Here is a 21987-nt window from a genome sequence, read left to right as displayed (position 1 = left end):
CACTGAATTTTAATATCTTTTCGTATTAAGCATATTTGAATACCTACCGGCGGTATGGTACCATATGCATGTTCGACAATACATTGTCACATATCTCTATTTAAAAAAATAAATAAATAAAAAATATCCGTCGAGGTTGTCTGACACTTTGGAAACAATCACCATTGTATGGCTGGTCCTGAAGACTTATATATTTCGTTTCATAATTTCCGGGGAATAAGCTTTCATTCTTAGCTCTGCCTCAACCATGGTGAGCTTAACTTGAGACTTAATATTTAATTTCATATTTCAATCAATATGTTTTCAAAATTGTCTTTGCTCAGCCCCAATCACAGTGGGGTAGTGAAGACTATATATCATGTTTCAAAATACTATAGGTGTCATTTCTGGGGACCTTGTAGCCTAGTTTTTTAAACAGTTTGGTATGCCGTGCGTTGTTATAAGCGTTTTAAGCAATGACAAGCGAAGTTATAGACAGTTAGCAATCACAAGCTAATAAGCCATCGCTTGTGATTGGTCAATTCATTTGCGTTGCGTTACGTCCTTGCGTTGCGTCGCTAGTGGGAACCACGCTTTAGAGGATATTATTGTTTTTCCAGTTTCCCAGCACTTACTTATTTCATCTTATTGTATTCGTTTGTTGGCAAATTGATAGGGAATCTCTCAAAAATTCTATTGTAGTTAGCATTCACGCAATTTAGCCTACGGAATTTCGTTCGAAAAAATCCCCAGCTCCTTCTTGCAAATGTAGCTAATCATTCTCCTTCAAAAAAAACCCACAATAGGTTACGGCGGCCCATGTTCCGTCATGAATCAATAAATCACATCCGATTCGTCGACTAGGGGATGAATATCGTTTTGTATTTTAATTCAATTATAAACTGAATGTTTAATCTATGTTTTTTGTTATGACAACGAAAAATCGATATTTCTTATTGTTATGATGAGTGGTTCAGAGACGAAGCAGAAGATTTAGTATTTTGACTTTCGCGCCAATTCCAAAATGAATTGCATTGCGCGGATGAATACCACCGTCTTGTTTTTTTCTCTAATTATTTGATTTAAGTCGAAGCAAAACTACTTCATTCTATATTTTAATTAAACTTTTTGTGTACATTTATTATATTAGAATGCCTTTTATAATTTAATAGTCAAATTTATGGTTGTCGATAATTAAACTACTTTATTATTAGTTAAATGATACTTGAGTAAAACGGCCTTTGTCTCCTCTATATCTCCTCACCACACACAAAAACTGACGATGGAAAATGTTGAGTATGCTTTACATAAAACCTAATTAAAATGGTGAAAACGAGACATAATGAATGTGTTGAAGTTGACGAAGGATCGGCCTTTATTAGCTTGAGGAGTTCAAGAGTTAGTAGACGATCAGGATTACAAGGAAATCAGGTATTCTTAGTGCAATCTTCCTACCCTATCTGAGTGTGTAGGCTCGTCAAAACGGACAAGGCCTTGCTAAGCCTTTGTCGATTGGTGGAGCTCTCCATATTTTGGCCGGCCAGCAAGATAGATTCGAGTAGAAATCTTGCTTTGCGAAGGCTTGTTGGTAGGCCTAGCCTAACTGAAAATTCTCTGTAGGCCTTAAAAGTATGTCGTAAATTAGAAAATATAGAATTTAGTTAGGCCTAGGCTAGGCTACACTTCTAATATAAGCAAATAAACTTAAAACTCTAGCCTAGGCTAGTAGGCCTAGGCCTATACTATAGGCCTAGTAGATGCCCCTGCCTGGCTGGGTGGGCCTAGCCTAGGCGTCTAGCTAGGCTAGGTAGGCCTAGCCGTCCCGCCTAGCCCTAGTCTCTAGAGGCCCTAACGTTCTAAAAACCATGGCTAGCCTAGAGCTAGTTAGAAGGCCTTGGCCTACTCAGCATGCAGGAGAGGTTCCGGGACGTTTACAATATTATTGGTAGGGATAACGATGTAAAATTAAAAGTTAATATTTTTCAAACAAATTATACATTGCCTGTTAGTATTTTGTATCAATATTATAATAAAGAAAGAATTATGAAAATATGACTTGTAGTTTTCGAAATATAGGGTTTAAAACATCGCCGAAAATGATCGTTTTTAGCCACGAACGATATAAACAAATTGCGCCCTCAGTCGACAATTGTATGAACTAGTCATTTTTCGTAAAAATAATTATATAAAATCACGATTTTAAGTAACATATTTTATATATCAACATTGTAAAATTCAATAAAATATGATATTACTTATTTATTATATAAAAAAGAGTGTTTATTTAACCTCGTTCGAAGAATTTCAATGCATTATTTTCCTGTGTAATTGGACAGGCCTGACACCATGTGACTTCACGGCACTCGCGAGAAAATTATTCCGCTGTGTGTTGAATCGCGTCAACCAATCAATGGGCGAGAATCCAAAATCGTTCAACCGTGAGACTTGCGGAGCGGAGGTTTGATTGGCTTGCGATGACATCATACCATAAAATGGCGTTTTTGTAGTTGAGCCCCTCAGAATTTTTCAAAAATTATTTAAAAAATGGACTAAACGGATATTTTTTATGGTATATGGGTTGTTACTATGAAATATTCGAATCATAAAGGCCTCATATCGGGATAAAATTGTTTTTTTAGCAGTTAAAATTAATATTTTTCTTAGTAACAAGCACATGGTATGTGGAACTATATTATCTTGGTGTAGGAATAAAAAACATTTTGAGGTCATAAGAGGCTCAACTACAAAAATAAGGTTGAAATGGTAGGTCATTGAGCCTTCCGAGGGTTTCGTAGTAAACAAAAGCTATACGCGCTAGGCGATAACGATCTTTTAACCACTATATTCACATTTTTGGTTGAATGAAATGGAAATAAAAAATACTTGATCTTATAGAATAATAGGTAAATAAATATATACTCAAAAGGATATATTTATAATTAATTTATTTTCAGAACAATTACCTAATAAAAAGTGTTTACCAAAGTAAAAAAACACCGCGTCAATGACATTGCGCGCATAGTAACGTGCGCGCTGTTTAATCGTGGTAATGAAAATGGAGTCAGCTCTCGGTATCCCTATTATTGGGCTCTACTAACGCCCATATGTCTGGATTGGGATTACCAATTAAAACCTAAAACATTAACTACAGTATGAGGTTTTATTAGTAATTTGACATGATTTATGAAAAAACAAATACAACAACAAAATATTATTATGGCAATAAATTTTATTAAATTAATAATTATGTTAGGATCTAATGAAGCTTACAAAACATAATTTGTCTGTAGGATGAAGATGATAGTAGTCCTGAAATTGTTATGTCAGAAAGAAAAAGACGTCGGATCAGTACTACTACTAAAATTGAGAGTAACGAAAAACATCAACAAGTAAATTGTACACATGCATCGGAGAATAATGAGGAAAACTCGCCCATATTGAAGTAAAATATTTGGCTTTGTCCAAGATTTATTTTTATTATTCATTGTAAAATGGAAATTAAATTACGCTTTTACATACAAGTATAAGACAAATAATTGTTTGACATTTTATAAAAATAATAATTTTGTGAAAAAGCAACATAAAAAGATGTGGAAACCGAGATGAAGACAAATATTTATTTGACATAAACAAAAATTAATTTTTAGAAAAAGCAACATAAAAAGACGTGTAAACCGGGATGAAGATAGTGGAGAGAGTATTTACAGCAATCACACGGTAACTAGAAAAAATTGGCGATTGCAGAGACGGAATCAAGTGAACGGTACGAGTATGAAAGATGAAGAGGTTGAAGATTCGGTGCGAATAAGAAGAAGTGGTCGAAGCCGTCGTCAAGTCTACAACACAATGAATACTAAACTGCTGGGTAAGACAGCTTTGCCTTGCATCTAATTACAGTGTGTATATAGGGAAAATATATTTTTTCATTGAATATGCCATTTTAATTTCACGTAATAGTTATTAACTTTAACCAAAAAATTGATTTGAAGAAAAAAAATTATTTACCTAAAAAAGTTATAATTTAAAGATGTATTGTCCCTTTGACTAATTAAAAAAAAAAAAAAATAGATTTCGAAAAAAGGTGGGTCATTTTGAAATATCATAATAGTTATTAACTATCACCAAAAATTTGTCGAAAAAAAAATCATTTAACTGAAATACAGACGTTTTTTTTGTTAAAAATGAAACGCGCTTGTTTGGCTACTCTGTATCATAATCATAAAACTTCCTCGCGATCTGTGTGAAAACACCTTCTCAACCATGACGAGTTGAAAACAATCCTAATTAGCATATGCATAATGCATACTCGTGGTTTGAAATCTTTCTTTACTTTCGCTAGCGACGATTTTCCAGACGAAATGTAATCAAACTAATTTACCTGTTAATTACATAAACTTGTTGCTTTTGGCTTGAATTTTCGACTTAAAGTGAATAACTTTAATATTACTTTGATATGGCCAATTTAAATTTAGAATATTTTGACCTTCATTTTTTTGTGTTTCAAGGGACAATACATCTTTAAAGTAAAACATTGTCAGGCAATGGATTTTTGGTTAAATTTATGTTGTCTTTTTTTCCTTTTATCTAAGTGAAACCATCATTATTTTTGTTTCATTGTTTTTCTACTACAAAATGGCCTAAGTCTTCATTTTTCATGATTTTCGAGGACAAAACATCTTTAATATGCATGGATTCTCTATTAAATCTTATGCCATTTTTATACAGGGGACTTAATGATGAATGGAGGAATAAACTTAGCAACAGGACCAACAGATGAAGATGAGGAGGACCAAGAAGATGAAGAAGTGGAGGAAGAAGATGAAGAGGAAGAAGCTGGGGAGGAAGAAGAGGATGGTGCTAACAACGAAGGAGAGGCTGCAAGTGATGAAGACGGGGTAAATAGATTTTTTATTAATTCTTATATATATTTGCCAATCTTTAAGAAGAATTTCTATTATTATTTTATATGATAATGGACAAATAAAGCTTTTCAGTATTCAAATGTATGTCAATGAAATTAACTGAAAACCATTAAATACCTATGGAGTGATTATTGTTGTAGGAAGCATTAGTAGTAGTGCTGATGTGTTCTGTTACCAATATAAGAAGGAAAGCCTAGTAGAAAACGCTACTAATTGGCATGGTACCAGCGATAGCACTCTAAATACATTATACACATACATATTAACAAATTCCTTAAACCATAATTGCATTTTTATAGGGTTTTTTAATTAGCATTTAAAAAAAAATATACCTATCTACATTAAAAAGGTCCATGACAGTCTTCTTTCTCCATACTTCTCTATTTAGTGCTTCTTCTTTTACTTCCGAATATGTACTTTTTTGTTTACTTTTACAAAGTATATGATGTTTATATCTATAAAATCAGGAGTTGGAAAGCATGGATATGTACTCGCGTGTGAAACGACGTCACATCTTGGCAAGGAAAAAGCAAGATGCTTTAGAAAAGGGAACTGAATCGTCAGATGGAAGCTCAGATGATAGTGATGGTAAGCAAACACTTTTAAAGAGTTTGTTTGCTGTTTCCCACCCCTGCCTAAATATGGTGAACACTATGTTTGTCCTCTCCATCAATGAATTTTTTATAATGATAGATGAATAAAAATAACAAAACAAATGTATGAATATTAAATTTTTGAAAAGTATATTTATACATGAAACATTGTGAATTTAAATTTTAAATATTTAAAGATTCTTCAGATGATAGCTCAGATGAGGAGGAGGAAGAAGAAGAGGTGCGCCCTCAACAATCAAATTACAGTCTACGAACGAAAAGATCAGTCACGAAGCGGTTTGAAGTTCCAATAGAAGCCCACAAAAAGAGGAACAAAAGGTCGTCACTATTTGATGGTGGCGCATGTTCCCCTTTTAGAAGTTACCGCCGACGCAAGCCAGGACCATCTACACCAGTCAGGAGCCCTGTTAAGAGGTAAGGTTTCAACATCTCCACTAGATAGATTCACAAATTTAATTACAGATAAAAATAAACTATATTTCATCCTTATCAGGAAATTCACAAGGTCTCAGTACAAGAATAAAATGAAATTGAAAACATAAACAATTTTTTATAAAATTATCAAACAGATTATCTCTGAAAATGTTCATTATAATATGTATAGGAATAAATGAATTTCTATAGCAGTTCGACGCTGACCAGAGTGTACCGCTCTTTTCTATATCAACATTAAATTTTATTGAAATTGTTATAGCTTCTACAGACTCGCAGTGAAGACAATTACAGAGCTTTGTCTGAGACAGTAAATAAAGGAATTTTTAAATCAACCAAATACAATAATGAAACAAACAAGATGTATATGATGTCTCAAACTCATTCCCTCCCATTAATCCAGCTCTCAATCTCATATTGCTTCAAGAAGAATGAAATTTGATGGAAAGAGTAAATCTTGACTACAATTTTTAGAGCATAATTGTATATTTGATTTTTTTCAGAATGAGGCGACGTCATGCCACTCACAATCGTTCTTCCACAAGTTCTGACTCTTCTGATGATGAACGCAGATTTGAACGGAGGAAAAAGAAAAGCATGGCAAAGGCTAGAATGAGGTGCAATTTTGAACAATTATTTATAGCTGTTGGTAGTAAGATATCACACATGCCCATAGTGAATATCCCATATCCCTATAGTGAATATCCCATATCCCTATAGTGAATATCCCATATCCCTATAGTGAATATCCCATATCCCTATAGTGAATATCCAGGCCTCGAATTTTACCGCGGCCACCGCGGCCAGTGCCGTCGGTGCCCTCCCAGTTGGCCCGCCTCAATGCCCTCGAAAATGAATAGCACCCACGGCCACTACTGGCCTGCCCTTTTTTTTGCGTTGGCCGCGAGTGCCCTTCCCGAGTTTTACCACAATAAAAACCACTGAATTAGATAGAAAATAATGTCAAGAAGATTTGTTTACACGACTCGGACGAGACGCAAAACTATCGCCTGTCTTCGTTGCAAGGGGATTTCCCTAAACGCATTTTATTAATACACAAACAGTAAACAAAACATCGAACATTGCAATAGGGTAACCAAAACAATATCATCCCGGCCGCCGTGCGTAGTAAATCATGGTATAGATAGTACATTAAAATACAGGGGTGTAAACTTTTAATAATCAAGCTAAAAACGTTCCTCGATCGGAGGTTACTGAAAGTATTAAAGTCGCACAATAATCGAGCTAGCCGCCTTCGATGAAAAAAATATTACACGCACTCCTAGCTAGCCTAGCCTATCCTCCCGCCGCCGATCCGGTCGAAACACACGCAATTCAATGCATTGGGAAAACAATTCTATTTGACGCACACGCACCCTCTGATAAGAAATTTCACACACAAAAAACGTCGTGTGAGAGTACCACGTACGCGCAAGGATCGGTGGTGGTGGATCGTTGGAAAAACAATTCCTTTTGACGTACACGCACCCTCTGAGAAGAAAATACCATGTGCGTTCCTGCATGGTGTAGTCCATTATACGTGTAAAATTAGGGGTGTTTACCTTTAGCACCAAAGTTAAACCTGCACCTCAACCCGAAGATCGTTGGAAGTATATCATATTTATATTTTATCGCACCCACCTCAATAATCCAGCAGACAGATCATCGAAAAATCTTGTTTAACAACGTCGTACACTAAATTACCAAACGCGTTTTTACCGAATTCAAGGAAATGGTATAGTCCAGAATACACGTGCCGAAGGCTAAACAGAGAGAGAAAGGGGTCGGTGTCCGTCCGTGTTTTGAATTCTTATAAATATGGGTTATACTGTACTAACAAAAAAGCTTCAGAAATCGAAACTCGGAAAATAACTATAATTTATATTCTACTACATAATGTAATTGGCTTGATTTTTACCGTGGTTAACACTCTGTGTATGAATAGTTGTAGGTAAGGCCTACAAACAAATTGTTTTTGTATCATGTTTTCTCCGTCGGCTGCTAGCTAAGTAAGGCTGAGTAGCTTGCTGTTGGAAGGGTTTTTATACCTGTTCCGGGCCTTACTTGGTTGGCTTCACATGCCTTTTTATCGCATTATTTGAAACTAAACGAAACATTCAACACAGGACGGTAAACTATAAACGCTGAACATCGTACCTATTTATTATTTATATAGATCGTAAATACACGTAATATTTATATGAAATACAAAAAGATGTATTGTAGACAGTCCTACTCCTACTACTCCGCGATCTGATGAATAGGGGGAAATCCCAAAACATTTTGCGGGTAGAATTTTTTTTTTGGAAAAAAATTCCACCCTCAACCGGAAACAAGCTATTTTTAAATTTTGGCCTAGTTATTAAAATATTTTTTAATTTTGGCCTTGGTGCCCCTTTGATTTAAAACAAATGGCCTTGGTGCCCTCCCATTTGGCCTTGGTGCCCCTAAAATCAATGAAAACCGGAGGCCAAATGGCCTTGCCCCTAAAATCCCCAAATTCGAGGCCTGAATATCCCATATCCCTATAGTGAATATCCCATATCCCTATAGTGAATATCCCATTTTGAGAATGGATAATTATGTTTACAATAAATTTTTACATTTTTTCATAAATGGGTTTTTTGGTTGTTTATCATTAATTAATAACATATATGTTACTGCATTCCATATCTGTAGTATTATGCCAAATTATTATTATTTATTTTGATTAAACTTTGTTTAATAAGGGTGACTCAAAACAGCCGAGGCTGACATGCATGAGGCCCTCAACACTTAATGGGGATGATACAAATACAAAAAACGAATGACAAAAATGGGAAAAAATAGACCAATATATACATATGTAAATATATAATATTACAAAAAAAATAGCAATATAGTTTAAGAAAGAGCGAATCATGTTGTGTTTTTTTTTTTTAGTTTCACAAATATTTTAATTAATGACTGGTTTTCATTTTAGATGCCTCCCAATGAATCTGGCACCTGATGACATCACAGGTGTAATGAAGGATCGTCAGAAGATAGGTAGTAGTTTGGCAGACATCGATCCTATGACTATTGATTCATCGGTAATAAATACTATTCATTTTATTTATACAGTCGACTCTCTCAAAACCAGACTTTTCTTGACGTCCAAAGTGTCCCAAATTCTTGTTGCCATTCAAAAAGAAAGCCAGACATAGCCAGTCCTGGCTTGTCCGGCATTGCGAGAGTTGACTGTGTATGTGTTGTTGTCTCTGGGACTGTAGTTTATATTGAATCAATGGGAGAGTTGACTGTGTATGTGTTGTTGTCTCTGGGACTGTAGTTTATATTGAATCAATGGGAGAGTTGACTGTTTATGTGTTGTTGTCTCTGGGACTGTAGTTTATATTGAATCAATGGGAGAGTTGACTGTATATGTGTTGTTGTCTCTGGGACTGTAGTTTATATTGAATCAATGGGAGAGTTGACTGTGTATGTGTTGTTGTCTCTGAGACTGTAGTTTATATTGAATCAATGGGAGAGTTGACTGTGTATGTGTTGTTGTCTCTGGGACTGTAGTTTATATTGAATCAATGGGAGAGTTGACTGTGTATGTGTTGTTGTCTCTGGGACTGTAGTTTATATTGAATCAATGGGAGAGTTGACTGTGTATGTGTTGTTGTCTCTGGGACTGTAGTTTATATTGAATCAATGGGAGAGTTGACTGTGTATGTGTTGTTGTCTCTGGGACTGTAGTTTATATTGAATCAATGGGAGAGTTGACTGTATATGTGTTGTTGTCTCTGAGACTGTAGTTTATATTGAATCAATGGGATAGTTGACTGTGTATGTGTTGTTGTCTCTGGGACTGTAGTTTATATTGAATCAATGGGAGAGTTGACTGTGTATGTGTTGTTGTCTCTGAGACTGTAGTTTATATTGAATCAATGGGAGAGTTGACTGTGTATGTGTTGTTGTCTCTGGGACTGTAGTTTATATTGAATCAATGGGAGAGTTGACTGTGTATGTGTTGTTGTCTCTGGGACTGTAGTTTATATTGAATCAATGGGAGAGTTGACTGTGTATGTGTTGTTGTCTCTGGGACTGTAGTTTATATTGAATCAATGTTTTACTTACTTATTATTTACTTGTTCTCTTACTAAAATCTGTAGTTCAAAACACTAAATAGCAATTCTTTCATATTATATTATTATTTCATGCTTTTTTATTAGGTTACATTTGAAAATGTTGGTGGCCTTGGTAAACATGTTCAAGCACTTAAAGAAATGGTGGTGTTTCCTTTACTATACCCAGAGGTGTTTGAACGTTTTAAGATCACCCCACCCAGGGGAGTACTCTTCCATGGCCCCCCTGGTACAGGCAAAACCTTAGTTGCGAGAGCCTTAGCAAATGAATGCCGGCATGGGGATAAACATGTATCATTCTTCATGAGGAAAGGAGCTGATTGCCTCAGCAAGTGGGTTGGAGAATCGGAGAGACAGTTGAGACTCCTTTTTGACCAGGTTAGTTATTTTATCTTTCTATGCATTTAATACAAGTATGAAAGAGATCAAATGTATAACCAGTATATATTTAGTAATGATAGACGGAAAGATGTGGAAAAGAAAATAAATAATAATTTGATAGAATGGAAGTGTATGCCTTAATATGTAATTTGTCAAGTGATTATGATTAAAATTCGTTACTGTTAACTTGTTGTGTGATAAAAGGAATAAATAATTGAAAAAGACAAATAATATTTAGTGTGAATTCTATCATCTTTTAGGCCTACACGATGCGTCCTGCAATAATATTTAGTGTGAATTCTATCATCTTTTAGGCCTACACGATGCGTCCTGCAATAATATTTAGTGTGAATTCTATCATCTTTTAGGCCTACACGATGCGTCCTGCAATAATATTTAGTGTGAATTCTATCATCTTTTAGGCCTACACGATGCGTCCTGCAATAATATTTAGTGTGAATTCTATCATCTTTTAGGCCTACACGATGCGTCCTGCAATAATATTTAGTGTGAATTCTATCATCTTTTAGGCCTACACGATGCGTCCTGCAATAATATTTAGTGTGAATTCTATCATCTTTTAGGCCTACACGATGCGTCCTGCAATAATATTTAGTGTGAATTCTATCATCTTTTAGGCCTACACGATGCGTCCTGCAATAATATTTAGTGTGAATTCTATCATCTTTTAGGCCTACACGATGCGTCCTGCAATAATATTTTTTGATGAAATTGATGGATTAGCTCCCGTACGTTCCAGTAGACAGGACCAAATCCACAGCTCCATTGTGTCAACATTGCTAGCATTAATGGATGGGCTTGATAGTCGGGGAGAGATTGTCGTGATAGGCGCCACCAATCGGATTGATTCTATTGATCCCGCATTGAGAAGACCGGGACGTTTTGACAGAGAGTTTCTGTTTCCACTTCCTTCAAAAGAGGTAACAACATAAATAAATTAAATAAAGTAAAATCGTAGCATAACAACCAAAAAATTTTAAACTAATACACTAGTTATTGATGCCAAATAGATGATAATACAAATTTTACTTATTTTTTACAAATCTATTCCAGGCTCGCAGTCAAATCCTATAGATATGATAATACACATTTTACTTATTTTTTACAAATCTATTCCAGGCTCGCAGTCAAATCCTATAGATATGATAATACACATTTTACTTATTTTTTACAAATCTATTCCAGGCTCGCAGTCAAATCCTATCAATACATACCAAAGATTGGAATCCCAAATTATCTGAAAGGTTTATCAACGAGGTTGCGGAAAAATCAGTTGGTGAGTTGTTGATAAACGTTGCCGACAATCATTTGTTTATAATTCTTTTCACATTTTTTAAATTTAATATGCTAATGTATTTAAAATAATAATGATAATGTATTTAATATGTTATTGTACTTAATATGTTAATGTGTTTATTATTGCAGGTTATTGTGGTGCTGATGTAAAGGCATTATGTACAGAAGCTGCATTACAAGCTCTAAGACGTCAGTATCCACAAATCTATGCATCCAAAGAAAAACTACAATTAGACCTCAACCAAATACAGATCACTGCAAGAGATTTCCACCATGCTATGCAAATCATTGTACCCGCTTCACAGAGGGCGGTCAGTTCTCCCGGTAGAGCTTTATCGGTTGTTGTAAGGCCGCTGCTAGAATGTAGTCTACAACAACTTGTAGATCTTACACGTAAGGTTTTCCCAGAGTCATGGAAAAAAAGATCTGGTCTTGATATGAAGGGTAAGCACTGTTTCTCCATTTTATTTTCGTATACAAGAATGCATGACATTGGTAATAATAATATAATTTTCATACCAGTTTTAGTATTATTGAATTGAATTGAATTGAAATATTTTATTTATACTGGGCGACCTCTTCGTACTCGTCTCCAAAGATGTACTAGGTTCTTTAAAGTGCACATGAGCTAGATCTGTACACTGGACCTACGGTTTGTAGTCCTTAACCGAGAAGACTTGTTCTACCACCAGAACCATGGAGTGAGTGAGCCTCGAACCCCTGCCGATGTTATGGCTATGTAATTACAGTTCCACTGTCTTAACCGCTCGGCCACTCACTCACTTTTTATATAAATTATTTTTTCGACCACTTTTTTAATGTGAATAAAGTAAAACAATTACAAAACAAATATTTTTGTTAATATAAATTATTATTATTTCATAATACATTTGAGAAGAGAAAGAAGAAGAAATAATGTTAAAATAATAAATTGTTTTATTTTTATTTCAATATCTACAGGTTCTTCAGATGCATCAAGTGTTGCCATGGCATTATTGAATGATGATGAATACAGTGATGATGATGCTCCTAGTATATATGACAACAATAAAGGTCATAGGTCAACAACTGAACTCAATGGACCAATTAACCCATTTCTTAATTTTGCCTTGTAAGTCTGTTCGGAAGATTTTAAATGATTCAGAGATTTTTACAGGCATCAAGAAATCTGGTTTCACATTCACTTACTGTGTGTGAGAAATTGGTATTGTATTATAAACATATAATCATATATTTATTCCAGTTATATTTGAAATATTGGGTTGTTTTTTTTCTTACAGATCAGCCTATAACACCCCATCAACATACCAACCTCGAATCCTGATAACAGGATCACGTCACTTGGGTCAAAGTTCACATTTAGCGCCAGCATTACTACATAATATGGAGCATTTACCAGTTCACTGTCTAGATCTGCCAGCCCTGTATGCTGTCACTGCCAAGTCCCCAGAAGAATCATGTGCTCAGGTAAAATAATATAATTTTTTTTTTAAATCTATAACAACTTGAAAAATATTTTTTACTCTATTAAATGTTCTCAAGGCACTAGTCACATATGTAGGTAGTCTTAGTTTATTTTGTATACGTCATTAATATATGACTTGCTAAAAGGGTATGATTTTAATGAATTTTTAAAATAATGCTTTGTATGGCTATATGTAGAATGTTAATTGAACTGTCTCTTATACAATGAATACACATGTACAATTAACCATAAAATAATGTAAAGTATGAAGGTTCATCTGGATCTATGTATAGTATTCATGAATTTTTTTCTTTTGGATGATCCAAAGTATATAAACTAAAAATGGAATGATCCAAAGTATATAAACTAAAAATGGAATGATCCAAAGTATATAAACTAAAAATGGAATAATCCAAAGTATATAAACTAAAAATGGAATGATCCAAAGTATATAAACTAAAAATGGAATGATCCAAAGTATATAAACTAAAAATGGAATGATCCAAAGTATATAAACTAAAAATGGAATGATCCAAAGTATATAAACTAAAAATGGAATGATTCAAAGTATATAAACTAAAAATGGAATGATCCAAAGTGTATAAACTAAAAATGGAATGATCCAAAGTATATAAACTAAAAATGGATGGTGGTTGTATTCTGTAGGTGTTTCGTGAAGCGCGACGGACTTGCCCAAGTGTAATATACTTGCCCCACGTTGTACAGTGGTGGTCAGCTTGTACAGAAACCATGAAAGCAACATTCCTTACTTTGCTAGAAGATCTACCATCAACCACACCCATCTTGTTACTTGCTACGTCTGAATCAAGTGATGAAAGCATCCCAGAAGAGGTAAGGCTTTGTCTACACTATCAAACTAGTTTAAAGTGTGATGTGCCTAAATATGGTAGTGATATGATATCATCATGTCCATATATGGGCACATCTCATTTTATCATATGTTTAGCAATGTTAACTGGCTTTAGAAACACACTGCTTATTGACTTTAGACAAGTTAAGCAACTTACAAATGTAAACAAATACCTTGCAACCTGGACAGTAATAGCGAGGTTTCGCAACCTTACGATAACGAAAACGGATACGTCACACATTTGTGAAACTTTTGAGCTGATCCCCATTTCATATTCAAAAAGCGTATTCGTGTTGACGAATATCACCAGTCATATTCGTAACTACAAAACGAGTATAGTTTTTGATCTATTTTGCACGTTTTGCATTTGAATCAGGAATGATTCATGACTATAATATAATTATACCTTTATTGAAAGTAATTTACTAAAGTAATTTATTAAAGTAATTTACTAAAATGCCAGGTCAATTTTGATAAATAGCAGTTTTTAAAGTCTTCACTTGCTTTGATGTTACGCTAGGCCTAGGCAGCTAAGCACCAAGCAACACGTACCTGCGCTTCGCTCAAATTTACCGCAGTCATATTTTGGACGGCGCCCTCACTTTCGTTGCCATGCGAAACAGATTTTTACTGGCTTATGAAAAACGAATACGTGTGCGTGACGTATCCGTTGTCGTTATCGTATTCGTAAGGTTGCGAAACCTCCCTAATATCAATATTATGACCAATTCACTTTAAAATACATTTATTTCTCAAAATAAAACGGAAATCTTTAACAGCAACTTAGCAAAGATTTAATTAGTTTTTTTTTGTTTAGTAATATTTACCGGGTCTTTTTCAGATTGATGAATTATTTAGGACCAAATTCCAGGTAAAATATCCAACTGAAGCAGAAAGGAAAGAATTTTTGAAGGAGTTGATAATCCACCAGGCAGCCAGAGCACCTCCAAGAAAGAAGAAAGCAGCAACAAGGGCTTTGATAGAACTGCCTGTAGCCCCAGCCCCTGAACCAAAGGGTATGAACCAAACTGAACTAGACAGACTTGAGAAATTTGAGGAGAGTCAGCTTAGAGAATTACGATTGTTTCTACGTGATGTGGTGTCTAGACTTGCCAAAGAAAAGAAATTTAGGGTATTTGCTCACCCTGTAGATCCAGAAGAGGTAATACTTTATTCTTAACTCGTGTCAATGTTTGTAAAAATGGTATTTTCTGTAGACTCTCGTCTTTGTACAATTCATGTCTTGAAAAAAATAATTCTTTAGATATCTTTAACTGTAATTTCTTTCAATTTAAAATGTATTATTAATGAAATTATTTAAATAATCTTATTTACATTTTTGTACTTATATTGGCTTATATTTATAGTTTAGTTATTTTATTTTCAACTTATTGGTGTTTTACACTGTTGGCTTGAAATAAATAATAAAAGAAACATCACTTTCTAGTTTGGAAACATCAATCGCTCTAGAGCAAAATAAATGAATCTAGCCATTTATATGATGTAAAATCAATAAATGAATCTAGCCATTTAATTATATGATGTAAAATTTAACATGAAAAATATTATTGCATTCACATTGATGTTCAAAATTAACATGAAAAATTTAATTTTAAATGTTTCTATTTGTAGGTTCCTGACTATGAAGAAGTTGTAAAGAAGCCGATGGATCTAGCTACCATGATGTCAAAGATTAACATGAAGAAATACACATGTGCAAAACAGTTCTTAGAGGACATTGACCTTATCTGTAGCAACGCACTGGAGTATAATCCAGACAGAAATCCTGCAGGTTGGTACAGCAGCGTCTTTCAATAACATTTATTGCAAATAACTTGTCTCCAAAGATGTACTAGGTTCTTTAAAGTACACATGAGCTAGATGCACTGGACCGGTTTATTGTTCCTTATCCACCAGATCCTTTGCCCCTTGATTGAACCTAATTGAATTGATAAGACTGATTATTTTAAACTTTCTAATGATGTACAAATGACTAGCACATTTGTTATTTCAGATAAGATTATAAGATTCAGAGCATGTGAGTTGAAAGACACAGCTTATGCTATAATAGACGTTGAGATGAACTCAGAATTTGAAAAGTCATGTGTTGACATCATGCAATCCAGAAAAAACAGAGGTAACATTTATTTGAATTTAACATGCACCTGATTCCGTCATTTCACCTTTCAAATCTTTGAGGACTCGAAATGAGAACCAAAGTTGCCTTTCTTCTGCCTGAAACAGTGTAGGTCTTTTCAACAATACTGTCAAATATAAAGTAAACAGGAATCTGCTTTGTTAATTGATTTATCCTTTCACTTTGTCTACATACCAAATGTAGTTGAACAGAGGTGTAGAGTAAAAGTAAAGAAGAAACTTAACCAACCTCTGCCCCCTATCGACACATTACTTTCCTCTCTATGAACTTATTGCAATTATATTGAATGCGTTAAACAACTTGCATTTGTTAATTTTTCACATTATAGGTGATAGTCCCACTAAGCATATACCAGATTTTTTCCGAGTTTCGCCTAAAAAAAAGACCTCTGTAAACCGATTAATGAATCATGCACGTACGTATTCACCAGCTTCTCAGGACACGCCCACTATGTCAGATGTGTTGACAGATGAATATGAATTGAGAAGCAGCGGTATGCGTCGAAAAAGGCGACGGCGTTCTGCATGGGCTCGCGGATTTATACCATCAAACAGAAAAAGAAAATTAACGGAAACAAACGAAGAAAAAGATACAGAAGAAAAAGAGGAGGAAGATACAGATAATGAACGCCCTCACAGGACGCGATTTAGAAATCTACGTAGACCGTCTGCCGTGAGTCCCGTAAAGGCTCTTAGGGAGAATAAACCAGAAAGTGCAAATGCTATTGAACCACCACATACTGTGCGTGAGAATGAACCACACACTGTGTGTGAGAATGGAACAGTTGAACTTAATGAGGCTGAGATGTCGTCACACTCTAGTGGTGCTGAGCCACCAATATTACACCCTATTCAGGATGTTGATACTGCAATTGTAACAAATGGACCTGAAATATTACAAGAACCTAATGAGGAATGTGATAAAGAATCAGAGAAGGAAGAACAGTCTACGGAATGTAATAAAGAAGAAGAAGTAGAATTAGAAGACATTGAGCATGGTCAGTAATTGGCTTCATTATTTGAATTTCATTTATGATTTTTGATAGTTATTACACTTTTGTTAAAGATGTATTGTCTTGTCTGGTTGAATATGTCATTTTAATGTCACATAATTATCCATTTTGACCAAAAATTGGATTTAAAAAATGTATTTATCTGAAGAAACTGTAATTTAAAGCAAAAATAGTCAAATGGGCTGCCAGCAAATGTGTGTTTGGTTGAATTAAACCATTTTTGTTGTCATCTTATAACTGAAAATATTTTTTTTTTTTTACGGAAGTAATTAACTTTATTAAAACTACAAAATACTGTACAATACATCTTCTGTATGTTCTTCCTCAATAAGGTCCATAACGGCATCACGTTTATTAAAACTACAAAATAGCGTACAATACATCTTCTGTATGTTCTTCCTCAATAAGGTCCATAACGGCATCACGTTTATTGTTATTATTTTCAGTGACTCCAATAACTGTACGTATGACTAGGTCTCGTGGGGCTAGTAAAACAGCCCAGAGGGCGCTGCAGATTTTAGAAGAACCTTTACCAGAATTGGTTGTTGATGTTGCCAAATTACAGGTATATTGATTGCATTTGGAAATTTACTTGGGAATAAAACATTTTTGCAATGGAACATGGAAGAAGGACCAAAACAGCTTCCTATAAGGGTCCTGTAAATACAATTAATTGAACAATTGCACAAACAAATGTAAAGCTCTGAAGCGTTATGTGCCCAAATATGGCAGTTATATGCCCAAATATAGTAGTAATACGACATCATCATGTCAATATATGGGCACATCACATTATGTAGACAGAGCTGTACATCATCCATCTTACCTTGCGAAAAGCTTACATTGATGCTTTTTACTATTTTTTGCCATTTCCCTCCGTCATGGGCAGGATTATTAATAAATTTTTGTTTAAACCTATAAACCTATTTGTTAAAAATTAATAATTACAGAAATTGTTAGAATTGGCTGTCAGTTTGACTGTCAACTATACAGTAAGCAGACTAGAAAGGTTACACAGCTCCCTCAGTCAGTGTATCTACCTCCATCGTAGGGATTACGATAAAACAAACTTAACCCAGGTAAGTTCATTTCCGATATTTGATGTGGTATCTCTCTTTCCGTGAGTATGCTCTTTATAAAGTTTAAATGAATTTTAAAAACATGTGGGTTTTAATTTGATTGGATCACCACAAACTTTTTGTATGATTACAATATGTCCAGAGTTACAAGCTAACCTTAAACACTCGCTCCATGTAGTTCTGGTGGTAGAACGAGTCTTTTCCAGAGTTACAAGCTAACCTTAAACACTCGCTCCATGTAGTTCTGGTGGTAGAACGAGTCTTTTCCAGAGTTACAAGCTAACCTTAAACACTTGCTCCATAGTTCTGGTGGTAGAACGAGTCTTTTGCAGAGTTACAAGCTAACCTTAAACACTTGCTCCATAGTTCTGGTGGTAGAACGAGTCTTTTGCAGAGTTACAAGCTAACCTTAAACACTCGCTCCATGTAGTTCTGGTGGTAGAACGAGTCTTTTCCAGAGTTACAAGCTAACCTTAAACACTTGCTCCATAGTTCTGGTGGTAGAACGAGTCTTTTGCAGAGTTACAAGCTAACCTTAAACACTTGCTCCATAGTTCTGGTGGTAGACACGAGTCTTTTCCAGAGTTACAAGCTAACCTTAAACACTCGCTCCATAGTTCTGGTGGTAGACACGAGTCTTTTCCAGAGTTACAAGCTAACCTTAAACACTCTCTCCATAGTTCTGGTGATAGAACGAGTCTTTTCCAGAGTTACAAGCTAACTTAAACACTCGCTCCATGTAGTTCTGGTGGTAGAACGAGTCTTTTCCAGAGTTACAAGCTAACCTTAAACACTCTCTCCATAGTTCTGGTGATAGAATGAGTCTTTTCCAGAGTTACAAGCTAACTTAAACACTCGCTCCATGTAGTTCTGGTGATAGAACGAGTCTTTTCCAGAGTTACAAGCTAACCTTAAACACTCGCTCCATGTAGTTCTGGTGGTAGAACGAGTCTTTTCCAGAGTTACAAGCTAACCTTAAACACTCGCTCCATGTAGTTCTGGTGGTAGAACGAGTCTTTTCCGATAAGGACTATAAACCGTATATAAAGAACCTATTACATCTTTTGAGACGAGTGGGGTTTCCCTGGTATACTAGTATACACACAGCCACTGTCGTACTCATCATGAGGGCCCCTTGATTGTCAGCATATGCTGTTCAGGGTTACCCTCTATAAATAAGGTTGAATAAAAAATAAATAAAGTTATACAAATCATATGTTTTTTTGTGATTGTGATTTTTCTGAGCTAACTCATTTTGTTTACCTTTTAGGCTATGGAGAATGAGATCTTAAAACTAGCCAGATGATACAAACATAACCTGTCCTCAACTTGCAAGTACTTCAGTTATTATTTATTTTAGTGTTCACTTGGAAATTATTTTTATTTATAGACAATTATCAGGTGTAGAAAAAGTCTTTTGTTTGTCTTTGTTTAATATGTACAATCCATCATCAGTACTGAAACCCCTATTGCTATGTGTTTTGCATTCTCTCCCTCTTTGATTGTAATACTTTTATTTTTAAACTATTCAAAGAATCTTTTGTGATTGCCAACGTGTCCCAAGATGTTTAAACGGTTGCTAATATATATATATTGCAAATGGTATATCCACCCAAAAGCCGTATCACAATAGCTATTAAAGCCTCTTGTCAGAAAAGAATTTCAAATCCTGGAAGTGAAAATAATTTTTTTTATTTGGCCTAAGCAACATTAATAGTTGAATAAAGACCTCTTTGAATACAACATACTCTGCTGGTCACATTAATGGTGTACTCAAGAGATATTGTTTACTACTTACTAAAGTCACCTGAGCAACTTTAACATTGTTGCTTTAATGTTGTTGCTCAGTAAATGCTCGTAAGTCTTCCAATACACTTGTTGAATTAAGACCTTCTATGTCAAACATCAGGGCTCCTAATTTACATTGACTTAATAATGCATTTACATGAATTCCAGGAAAAATATTGTAGTTATCTGTTTACACATGCATTAGTTATATAAACCAGTACATAAAGCTCTGTTTACACTATCAAAGTGACAAAAAATTCACATTTTGTCAAACTAGTTTGATAGTGTAGATGTATAAACCAGTACCTAAGTGTTAGATCTATATGCCAGTATCTAAGTACTGTACTAAGCATGTACTTAAGTTCTAAACCAGTAGCTAAGTTGTAAGCATGTACTTGATTGCAATCAACAAGTATTTGTTAAAATCAGTAATCTGCATTTGATGTTACAAACATTGCTGCTTTTATATTTTGTTTTAAAACAATTTTCTAAGGAAAATTATAACTACCTCACCGCCTCGAAGTTATTGCAACACTTAGAAAAATAAAAAATGTATGTTTTTATTATTTTTTTTAAATTTTAAGAATGTTATTGTATTTAATATTACCAAGAACATTTAATTTGTCACATTATAATGTGTGTGTTATCAATTTGCTATAAAATTTAATTTATTTTTACAATAGTATTGTAATGTATCTTATTAATTTTACATTTTTTAAACATTTTTGTCAATTGTAAATGCAGTACTACTAATTATTACTAATGGTTGTTCACACACACTCATCAAATGTCAGTAGTGTATTATTATTAGTATTTGGTTTTGCCTACCTCAGAATCACTTGTTCCCATCACAGATAACATTCCCTCTGATGGACTCTTTCTAGTTGTGTTCAATCCATGAATACACTATTGATACTTTGATGATGATATTGTTGTACACAGTAACCACCTGATTGGCTGTACTGTATCTCTACATATGGCATTGTATGACCAGTAACATAGGCAATTTCTGTAATACAGTGTCACACGCCTGTAAAGGTTAGGCTTATGACCTATGATACTGGCATCACATGTGCTACATACGTGACTATGTATTACAGCATTTGCATATGATACTGTACAAAATTATAGATACAGTACTGAGAATTGGCTACAGTAACTATGATGAATTTGTGATTCTAAAATGGCCTCCTCCTCGTCGACAAGAGTGCCCACATCTTGATTCAAAGACTCAGGAAATTAAAATGCTGCATAAATGGGGTTTCACTTGAATGCATAGATGTGGTACAGGTCCTAAAATATTGCTGCATGCATTTTGAATACAGTGGAGAATCTAACGATCTTAGCTCACATAATTGCGGTGTGTCTATTGTAGAGCTAAGATTGTCATAGATATTGTTTGCCATTCCATCATTCATCATCTACTTCATCTTAAGAAGTGTATTATTTTGTGTGTGTGCATTGTTTACTGTTGAGATGCATTCTCATTCCATGTTCAACGACCTTTTTGTATAAATTGTACAATAAAGAGAGAGTGGGATATTTGCTCATTTGTAAAGTGTTATTCATTCTTGCTGTCGATTAGTGAACTATCATTGCCAATCAATTCCTTAATACAGTACAGCCCCTGCGTGAACTATCATCATTGCCAATCAACTCCTTAATACAGTACAGCCCCTGCTTTGGCAGACACATATCCAAATAAGTTGTTTATCTCTTATGTTCACAAATTAAAATGGTAAATAAATTGAAATTGAAACTGAATCATATTCAGGGGACATTTCCATAACGAGATCGAGACGAAATGTTTGTTTTAACACAACTAACCGCTATTAAGGAACGCATTCCCATGACAAA

The 21987-nt window shown here is 34.6% G+C and overlaps 1 protein-coding gene across 1 annotated transcript; it reads left to right on the top strand.

The window, feature by feature from the left end:
* Positions 1-1249: 1249 nt before the first annotated feature.
* On the top strand, positions 1250-21707 carry LOC140062141 (ATPase family AAA domain-containing protein 2-like). The gene is made up of 22 exons (XM_072108208.1): positions 1250-1410; positions 3270-3421; positions 3627-3844; positions 4705-4874; positions 5369-5489; positions 5692-5929; positions 6451-6564; positions 8910-9018; positions 10147-10437; positions 11133-11381; positions 11647-11737; positions 11887-12201; positions 12718-12868; positions 13038-13224; positions 13889-14074; positions 14935-15255; positions 15726-15885; positions 16108-16230; positions 16580-17248; positions 17710-17828; positions 18214-18342; positions 19613-21707. Exons 1-22 carry the CDS (start codon positions 1303-1305, stop codon positions 19646-19648), a joined length of 4257 nt encoding a protein of 1418 aa, XP_071964309.1. The 5' UTR covers positions 1250-1302; the 3' UTR covers positions 19649-21707.
* Positions 21708-21987: the final 280 nt, after the last annotated feature.

The sequence above is a fragment of the Antedon mediterranea genome, chromosome 11, assembly GCF_964355755.1.
Source record: "Antedon mediterranea chromosome 11, ecAntMedi1.1, whole genome shotgun sequence".
Classification (NCBI taxonomy): domain Eukaryota; kingdom Metazoa; phylum Echinodermata; class Crinoidea; order Comatulida; family Antedonidae; genus Antedon; species Antedon mediterranea.
The sequence above is the reverse complement of the archived record's forward strand: the minus strand, read 5'-3'. Positions and strand labels throughout refer to the sequence as shown.